At 41.5% G+C, this 10,502-nt stretch overlaps 1 protein-coding gene across 1 annotated transcript; it reads left to right on the top strand.

Moving 5' to 3' along the window:
• Window positions 1-1,371: 1,371 nt before the first annotated feature.
• On the top strand, window positions 1,372-6,475 carry LOC306944414 (pantetheinase-like; the record flags this gene model as incomplete). The annotated part of the gene is made up of 7 exons (XM_079532941.1): window positions 1,372-1,581; window positions 1,685-1,815; window positions 2,714-2,906; window positions 3,572-3,863; window positions 5,075-5,448; window positions 5,613-5,783; window positions 6,356-6,475. The coding sequence occupies 7 exons, from the start codon at window positions 1,372-1,374 to the stop codon at window positions 6,473-6,475; spliced, it is 1,491 nt and encodes a 496-aa protein (XP_079389067.1).
• Between the last annotated feature and the right edge of the window lie 4,027 nt (window positions 6,476-10,502).

The following is a 10,502-nucleotide window of genomic DNA, read 5'->3' on the forward strand; positions in this document are numbered from 1 at the left end:
TCTATTGATTTCAATTTCTATGCCTGACAGCTAATTCAGAAACAAAGGAGGTAACAAACCACAGCACCCAGATACAAGGGGCTTATGTGCACGTGTAACTTAATCTTCAAGATTTCCTACGGGATGGTCTGTAGATCTCACCATAGCAGGGTGCAACAGGCAAAATGTAGAAGTTACAGCTCCCAGGCGTGACTCTTCTCTAGCAGAGATCTCTTTTCTAGGGAAGAGAGATCCTCAGAGCTCAGTCAGTAGGCAGTGTGCAGGCCTGCCCAGGCTGGCATCCCTGCTGCGAGGTGGCCCTGAGCCGGGAGCAGCTGGGCTGTGCTCAGATGGCAGCACTGATGGCCTGCGGCCGTGCCTGCACCCAGCAGGAATGCGTCCAAGAATGTGTCAGTTCCGGGCTCTGCTGTCATTTCCCAAACTCCTGCAATCTGGGTTTGCTTTGAATGCCATGCCTGAATAGTTCATTCATCTGACAGGCGATGCGTTTTTTCAGCTGCAGCACAGCCGGCAGGATTGCTCAATGCTCACAGCTCTCTAGCCTTTGATGTTCTGAGAGTTTCAGGAAACGGCGTCGGCTTCCTAGAACTTGGGGAATTCACAAGTTTCTGCAGGACCTTCCTTATTAAAGTTCCCTGTCTTTCCTTACCCCTGTCCTCTTGGGTGACTTCAGGTTTCAGGTATGGGGCTTTTGAGGGCTCACGTCTCTGCTGTGGTTTTGGTGCTGTCTGCTCCTAATGCCTGGCCAGCTACATTGCAGCTGCCTACAAGCACAATGTGCACTTGTCAGAGGACAGAGAAATGCCTGCTTCTCCTGATGAGACCTTGTTGCTGGGCAAAAATAAGAGTTCTGAGTGGAACTGCACAGTGAAAAGGAAGATACTGTCAGGGTGACGAGTCTATTCCTTGATGTCTTGCTGAGCAGTCTGTATGAATAGCAAGATTACTTTCCTTCCTCAGAGACATACCTCATGTTGGAACATCAGAATTTTTATGAAGCATTTGGAGCTATAGTAGAAATGTGCCTTTCCAAAATATTCTGCAAAACATTGCTCTTCGTGAGGAATAAAAATTGTTTTGTATGATCAGTTTGAAATTGCTCATTGTGCAAAAACGTGCTTCTAATAAAACAGCAAAAATAAAAAATTGTATGTTAATTTATTTTCACAGAACAAGTGAATATTTTAGCTCTAGGCAGAAAGGTGAGAGCAATTTAAGGGTTAGTTTGTATTGCAGTGTGTACAGATTGTACTTCCCCATCTTATGCAATAGGAGCTTACTTCCAAAACAAGCTTGTTACAATCTTTACTCCTCCTCCTTCTATCTGCTTTATATTCCTATGCGCGCACTAGTAGCAACAAGGCAGCAGCCATGCTCCCTTCCCAGATCCTGGTGTGTGCTGCAGTGCTTGCCCTGGCAGTCCTGCAGGCCCTGGCCTTGGACACCTTCATTGCAGCCGTGTATGAGCACGCCGTCATCCTGCCACGCACCATTCACAAGGTTTCTCCCGATGATGCTTTGGCCCTGATGAACAGAAACATGGATGTTCTGGAAGGAGCTATCAAGGAAGCAGCCCAGCAGGTATGAAATGGATTGTTAGTGTTGTTAATTGGTGTTTTCTGTTCCCTCTGACTGTCCCAGGGGTGCCTTGATGGTGCCTTCTTAATGGAGCCTGTTGTGCCAGGGTGCCCGCATCATTGTGACTCCCGAGGATGGCATTTATGGCTGGGTTTTCACGAGGGACACCATTTACCCCTACCTGGAGGATATTCCTGATCCAGAGGTGAACTGGATTCCCTGCACTGATCCCACAAGGTGATTCTTTCTGTGGTGTTTGTGTGGTTTCAAACTGGTGCCACATGGAGTCATGAGTTGCTCCTAATAATTGTCTGAGAACTGCTGATTTTTAAAATCTCTCAAAAATCGAGGTACTGTATAAATGTAATGCATCAGAAAGAACCCTTATGTAAATGGTAGTTGGAACATGTAAGGTAAAAAGCATTTGAGTCTGCCTTAATTTTGAAAATTAAAAAAGGAAGAAAATGAGGAAATTTTGGCAGCATCGTTATTTTGAGAACGTGCAAAAAGCTTATCACTTCAGACTGCTTGAGAAAATCTTCTGTTACTTCTCTTACTGTAAGCTAGTAAATTATCATGGCTTCAGCAGAGATGAAACAAGATGATTCAGAACTCAGCTCACGTGTCTGGGGTGATTTCTAAATCAAATTGCATAAAATATTTCTCTAGATCTGCAATAACTGCCTTTTAGAGATCTAACTGCTTGCATAGTCTGCTGTGGCATACTGGGCTACTGTGAATGTCTGTCTTACAAAGGTGGAGCTGGAGGGACACAGAAGGGACCAGGGTTATCTCTAAGCCAAGCTTTTGTGTTCTTCTATTCTGGGAGTTTATTAAGGGAGATTTCAAGAGTCAAAAGGTCTGTAAAAGTTGTGGCCACTCTTTCCCAATGACTTACAGCCTTAAACAGAGTGAAGAGTCTTAAAAAAAGGTCTTTTGAAGTTGAGAATTAGATTTCCCTAAAAATTAATGTTTGTTTTAAGTTTATATCTGTATACTGGCTTATTCTCTCATTTGGTTTCTAAAATTATCTATAGCTTTGTATGTCTACAGCTAGGTATCTTTATGGTCCCTTCCAACCCAAGCCATTCTCTGATTCTAGAATTGTTTTTCCTTTTTGTCAAAAATCTCTTAGATTTGGTCGAGCACCAGTGCAGGAACGACTCAGCTGCATGGCCAGGAACAACTCCATCTATGTAGTTGCAAATATCGGGGACAAGAAGCCATGTAATTCCAGTGATCCCAAGTGCCCGAGTGACGGGCGCTACCAGTACAACACTGACGTTGTCTTTGACTCGGAAGGGAAACTGGTGGCTCGTTACCACAAGGTAAAGAAAAGCTTTGTCATCACACTGTAACTAACTGTCAAAATGCTTTTAATCTCTAGGGCACAAATTTCAGAAGGTTTATAGAATAATTTTAGATTATTGTAGAATGACAGTCAGCCTAGGACAATCCAATGGAGGGCTCCTGCAGCTAGAGGAAAGAGCAAACAAGCACTTGGCAATATTTAAGAGCTATTCTCATGAACACTATGGCTGCAGAAGGCATGCTATCAAACAGCTCAAGGCTACATTAGCAATAGCAAACTAGAATGAAGCAGTGATGTATTCAGTCATCATCTCATTCAGTTAGATAGTCTTTGGCGTAGTTTTGAACAGGTCAGACTTTTCCCAAGTGATGTCTTGGCAGCAGGTAGCAGAAAGCCCTGGCTTGACACTGCTGCCAGTAGGCAGCAAGAACAAGTCCGTCCTTTCTCAGTAGACCTCTGAGATGAGGATTTTACTTACTTTTGCTCCCTATCTTCACTGAGCCTTTTCAGGAGATCTCCAATGACTGTGAAGGAGATGTCCAATGACATTTGAGTCGGGATGCCCACCTTGACCTGAAGGAATCTCAACTGTCAGTTTTGCTTTAATCTCAGACACTAAAGTGGCATTCTGTAATCTTGCCTTATTTTTATTTCCTAATATGTCTTTTTCTTTGCCTGCAGTACAACCTGTTTAGACAAGAAACTCAGTTTAATTACCCAAAAGAGCCAGAGTTCATCACCTTTGAGACTCCCTTTGGGAAGTTTGGCATTTTCACTTGCTTTGACATCCTTTTCCGGGAGCCCGCCGTGGTGCTGGTGAGCGAGCTACAGGTGGACACGGTGCTTTTCCCAACAGCCTGGATGAATGTCTTGCCCCTTCTGACTGCTGTGGAGTTTCACTCTGCATGGGCTATGGGCATGGGAGTCAATTTACTGTCAGCAAATACTCACAACACCATCATGTCTATGACAGGTGAGTTGCTTTTTGTAAGGAGGAATTGTCTTCTTCTACAGGATTCAGAACTGGGAAAAAATTAAAAATCATGAAGTCTCTGGAAACTAGTATGTCAAGAAGAGTAAAAATATTCTTTGTGTTGTATTGGATGGATGGCACAAACATTCAGCTAAATATTCACCCTCTTTCTTAGAAGCAGAATTTTTCTGTTTAGAACTTACTCAAAAATCAAATGGAGAAAAAAGTATTTTAAACAGAGCTAAAAATGAAAAAGGATTTCTGCTTTGCGTTGAATAAAAAAATTCAGGTTTTTGTTGCTGCTCAAGAATTAGAAATGGTATGTTTTGGCTTGAGCTGAACAGATAGCTACTGCAATTTTTTTTCTGTAAGCTGACAAAACATTTCCATAGTTGCCATTATCTGTAACTATTCTCCAAAGCAGAAATGAAAGCCACAAAGGAACATTTTTGTCTGTCCTAAGTGCACTGAGTTTTATCCACAGCTTTAGATTTCCTTCTTTGAAAAGTAATTATGCCCCGGGACACCTTCTTTGGCAAATATGTTTCTTGCAGAGCACTAATTTATATAAAAATTAATAGCTTTATAATAGTTTTAATAAAGTTTTTTTCTTCTTAAAAAGCATGACCTTGTGTGAAATTGCCTTTGGAGGCTCATATTCAAGATCCAGTGAAGCACAAAAAGGTGCTTCTCTGAATTTTAGGTCATTTTTTTTACACTGTGAAGTGTACTTTAGCGACTCTCTGCTTTAAAATTCTTTCACAATTCTGGTTAATATATTGACTGAAGACTGCTTCATGTGGTATGGGAACTGCTGAGTCACGGCCTGAACCTGTGATTGATCACCTAAGGCAAGCAATGAGTCAGCCACAGGAGCACAGGTGAAGGCAATTCACCTGTGCTGCCGGAAGGGGTGGAGCCTGGCTCCATCTCTCCTAGACCCATTTAAGAGCTGACTACCAGTGGAGAAGGATCTCCTCTGGAGATCCACTCTCCTGGAGTTTTGTAAGTGAGCCCAAGATATGGGTAAGCTTTCTACCTATTCTCTTTTTGTAATCTGCTTTGCCTAACATTCTTGTTTATTTCGTAATTGTAACATCTTAACATTCATTGATTACACTCATGTTTACACACAGCACGCTCATGAGGCACCCGTGGTGGTTCACCCATCAGGTGGCGGTGACCCTGGGTTCCATGCATGTTGTTTGCAGGCAGCGGGCTGTTCACACCCCAAGGGCCGGCCATGTACTACTACAACAGCAAGACAAAGGAGGGACGTCTCCTGGTAGCAGAGCTCAGCACACGACCTCGTCTTTCTCCTAACTATCCTGCTGCAGTCAACTGGAGCTCATATGCTACAAGTGTCAAAAACTATTCAGGAGAAAATAAGACCTTTTCAGGAGCTGTCCGGCGGGATATATTCACTTTCAGTGAACTCAAGCACAAAGCTGGAAATCACACAGTCTGTCAAAAAGACCTCTGCTGTCATTTGACCTATCGGATGTCAAATAAAAGTGAAGATGAAGTTTATGTACTGGGTGCATTTGATGGGCTTCATGGCTCTGTCATAAAATACCATTGGCAGGTAACTTGTTCAGCAAGGATTAGTGTAACTATATGCCAAAATGAATGAATAATTCCAAAACATTCATTTGTTTTTGCATCAGAAGAAGTTTTCTTGCTATTAAACACAGCTCTTGAGTATGAAAGCTTACTGTATTTTACTTTTCTGTGTCCTCTTCCCCACAGATATGCACCCTGCTCAAGTGTAAGACCACAGACCTGAGCACGTGTGGGCAGCCAGCAGAGACTGCACAGACCAAGTTTGCCATGTTTTCCCTCAGTGGCACATTTGGCACTAACTACGTCTTTCCAGAAGTCTTGTACAGCGGTGTGCAGTTGGCCCCTGGGGAATTTGAGGTAATGGCACACTCTGGAGCTGTTTGTAGATATTTATAGTCCACACAGAACAGTGATGAGAATTTGACCTGTAGAAAGTAACTAAGCAAAGCAACATTTGGCTATTAGACTTCACTTCTCTTTACTTTCATCTGAAAATGATTTAGTGGGCTACAATTTAAAACAAGCAAACAAAAAAATTGCTGCCCTGGTCAGGTATATAACCTGCATCACTACGAATGAATAACTAACGAGAACATACAAAACAGTTACTGCCCTTCTCACATTCTTAAGGGGTGGAGAAATGATCTTTATTACAGAAATGGAACTGGAGGGAGTTCTAAAGACTTTCTGGAAATGTGGGAGGGCAATTGCAGCATTACATTTTGATTGTCTGAGCTCTATTCCAGTGCCTGAAGTGCAAGAGTATTTCCATGTGCAAGATAGAAGATTCACATTCTTTTAATTCTTGTGATTGTCTTTAAAAAGTACTGCATCAAGTTATTTCACCTCAGAGACCTATCCTCTCTGTACCATGAATTAGTGTTACTCTGTTACTGGATATTAGTATCATCCTTTCTCTATTCAACTAGGTACTGTCTGATGGACGTCTGCAAAGTAAGAATGGCACATCAAAACCACTCTTAACAGTGACGCTTTTTGGGAGGTGTTATGAAAAGGACCTGCCTCATCCCCTGCGAAGCTTCCTGTGATGTAACTCCCTAAATGTTAATCAGTCAGCATAGGCAGGATGAGAATTTTCCACACTGATCCATAAGCTTCTCATGATTTGTAACAGTTATCCTGTATCATTCATATCCTTCAATCTTATTCTTCTGCTTAGTAGCCGGGGCAGATGAGTTTATTTAGAAGATCAGTGGTCACTCTATTGTGGACCTAGATCAACAGTACCCTACTGTACTAGTGTTTGAGCCAGTGCATTTGTTATACTCTGTCATATGAAAACTCTGATTAGAAATTATTATATTTTTCAAAAATATAACATAGGTTGCTAGAATAATCCTAGTCATAAGACTGATGCTGAGATGTGTGGAATATGAAGTTGGCCACTTTTCTGCCAAACGAATCTTCCCCAAAGAAATTTCTCTGTCCCTTCTGGCTCTTCCTGTTTTTGAGACTGGAGGAGCACTAAATGTCTGCGTCCCTCAACTTTATGTGCCATTCACCAAGGCCTTCCTAATATTCAGTGGGACTCGGCCATTCTGACCAAGCTACTGTACAATGAAACAAAAAACAGATTTGAAATGGTTTTAGGTGCAATCTCCATGCAGTTTTTCATGATCCACACAGACAGTGAGTCTGCTCCATAAAGAACCTTCAGTTCTACGGTCCTGCACTGCTTTGCATGTGTGACATACACATGCTAGGTCCAATGCATTTCAGATCACACTTACCTTATAAGTGTAGTACATCAAAACATTCCTCTGGATATTTGGAAAATTTCTTCAAAACTGTGAAAATGTAGGAAATGGCAATGTTTTAACCATACATGTAGTGTAAGAAATGTACATTATCTGGGACTTCTAGTGATGGCACATGAAACTTGGTAGCCCTGGGCTGGCTTGTATCTACCATGTTTTGCAGCAAACAGGCCTCGTTTGACCACATATGCCTTAGTGTGATCCCTGCTTTAACATTAATCCCACAGTCTTTTACATGTATTGTTCTTCACATCCCTGGCATGCGGCATGCACCGTGTTTAGCATCCATTTGCCCTAAATATGGCACATAAACACTCCGTCGCTTCCCACCTCAAGCTCACCAACATTCATTATCCAAAATTTTTTTTAACCATACGAGTTCTGTTTTCTTTGTGCTGTTGCTTCTCAGTACCCAGGTTTGGAGACTTCTTTGAGGCTTTGTTTCATCCTGGAAAGAAAACAGCTGAGCTTATAACCAGAGGAGGGGCCGTGCAATTTGGGAGCAGTTATTCAAACATGCAGGGCCTCAAGGTTGTGCTTTCCAGTGCCTCGTCCACCACCTCACCCTTTTCTTGCCTGACTTGTGGTTGTAACCTGGAACAGCCATCAAACAAATCTTGGTCAAGAGAGAGTATGACTTCCCAGTGGCAGTACTAATCCTACATGGCTATTGGTTGTGTAACAGGTATGGGGTCCCGAATTTCAAGACACAGAAGGCCATGCTGATGAGTGGGAGCTCATCCCTGCTCCCCAAGCCAGTCTAGTACACTCCAGGGGCCTCTTACCTGGTTTGTATTGGGCAGCAGTTTGGGAAGGGCAAACAAGTACAAACGTTCTGGTTTTGAAGGTTTGTGGTGTCATTCTGATGACAACATAGGTCTCTTGGTTTTCACTGGAGTCAACTGTCAGGCTCGTATAATGAAAAGAAGAGCAGCCAAGAGCAGCATGTGAATGTAATTTGAGTTTTGTTTTTCTTTCCACAGTCAAATCTCTTGATTAAAGCCTGTTTTTTTTCAGTGGTTGGTATCAATAGGATTACTTTTTAATTCTTTTCCCATCCTTCCCTTTCCACACACACAAAGGAAGAATCTGGGGTCGTTTTAAGGATTATCAGTGTCATTCTCAAAAGAGAGGTCACTTTACTGGTTGCTGGTTCTCTAAATCCTGAGTATTTCGTGCACTCCAAATGGACACGGAATTGATAAAAATCTTTCTAAAGCTGGAGAGGAATACAGACAGGATTGAACAAACAGTAGACATTCAGCTTATTATTTATTACCAGGCTTATCTTTCTCATGGCAGGTTTGTCTAGACCCTGTGGAAAGTAAAGTGCCTGCTGTTATTTCAGCAGGCATTATTTGTTGAGCAAAAATAATAAAATGAACTTTAGGCCTACATCCTTGCTATTTTACTTAGATGTTTTTTAGGATATACTCTCCAGTCCTTGTTGGAGATTGTCCTAAGTTCTCTATATAGCATTAAGTTCTGCTTTATCTAATTGTTGATATCTAACGCCTGTCTCTCCTGCTTTCAATTTGTCTGCACTAAGAGCCAAATATCTTAAACTAATGCTCTTTTCACTGAGGTCTGGTAAGGACAAATGGAGACAGTGAAGTTACTATATTACTACTAAAATCAATGTTGGTACATCAGTTTACATCTGCTGATCATGTACCTGCAGAGTCCGAGACTTCCTGCATTTAATTTGGTTTCAGATATTTGAGCTCTCTTTTCTTCTCAGTTTATGCTTCAAGGTAACCCTCACATCACCTGACTGGGTCTGGCCAGGGTTGGAGGTTCTGGTTTCTAACCAGGGCATTTCTTATAAATAAAGGTTCATAAAGCTCCATATATTTCAAGAAGCATTTGGGCACCTCTCTCAGACATGAGGTTTGAATTTTGGGTGGTTATATCCAGAGCCAGGGGTTGGGCTCAATGATCATTGTGTGTTTCTCAGAATATTTCTGAGATTTCAACTTGTGAAAGCTCTTTGTAATTCATTCATTGAAACTTACAGTCTGAAAAAATAATTGTGTGTCCGAGCAGAAATCACACGTTTGACACTGTGATATAAAATGGAATAGCAAGCTGTTGAAGTCTAGCCATTAATGGATGATGATGTACTTCCTGGTAGCTAGCCTGAAAGATAGAAAGCTTTGGCAGGTGAAAGTACATGTGTGGTGCCTTTCATAACAGATGTCATTTAGCTGTACCTCGAGAGTATCAGATGGCTTTATTTATAAGAGCTGGAGTTATAAACAAATAAAAAGCTTCAGTCTGATCATTCATATTGGTAAGCAACAGGCTTAAAAATTCATTTTGCTGAAGACTTCCTGATCTTTAATGTTACATTAGACATTTTGAATTCTTTATTCACGTTAACATTAGCCTCTGCTTGAAGGGATTCTTCCAAGTTCAGCATTAGACTAAATGAAAAGTAGACATGCAAACTCTCTCAGTTGGGTTTCCTACAACACTTACTGGTTGTAATTACACTTGGGTTTTACCAAGGGATTTTTACAGTGCCAGTTGTTTTCTGCTGAGTATTTTCTAATACGCCATTGCTCTTCTTTCACTAAGGCTGCAAACCATAACTCTACTTGATTTTCTAATGCTTAGCATTAGATGGTATCTTGATATCAAATGAACATTTGCCATAGTAGCACTTCCATAAACAAAGGAGTAAAGTCTATCCTCTCATGTAGAATAGGAGATGAAGTGCAAATAAACTGATGTTTACAGTAGACGCTAATTAAGATGCCAGAATATTTCATATTACAAAAAATACTTTATATATTGAAAGCATCATTATCACTGGTTGCAGCTGTAATTGCTGGCTACTTATAAAAACCAGCTCCTCTCATGCACCCAGAAAATGAGAAAGATGTTTAGTGAAACTTCAGAAAAACTGGTATGGAATAACCTACCTAAAAACATATATAGAGGCAGTAGAATTACCACATGGATAGAGAATGTTAGAAAGAATGGACAGGAGAAAAGGGACCTTCACAAAGCTCCAATTTGGGCATTAGTTCATGTAGACACCCAGGACAGCAAGGTTTACAGAGTTCAGAAATGAAAAACAGTAAAGACTGCAGTTCAGAACAAAATGGCCTACAGGGGAAGAAAGGAAGGAAGAAAGCTCTTCTGGTGAAAAGTCACACTGCCTCGGTTTGTCTTCTTGAGATGAGGCAGCAAATGGTGTACGTGAAAGGGTGCAGGCTTTGACTGGTAGTTTCTGTACAGGCTGAACTGCTGCACCTGCAGTGTCACTTTACTCATGCACAGTGCAGCTACT

This window comes from Tetrao urogallus (assembly GCF_951394365.1).
Source record: "Tetrao urogallus genome assembly, chromosome: 2".
Lineage (NCBI taxonomy): Eukaryota > Metazoa > Chordata > Aves > Galliformes > Phasianidae > Tetrao > Tetrao urogallus.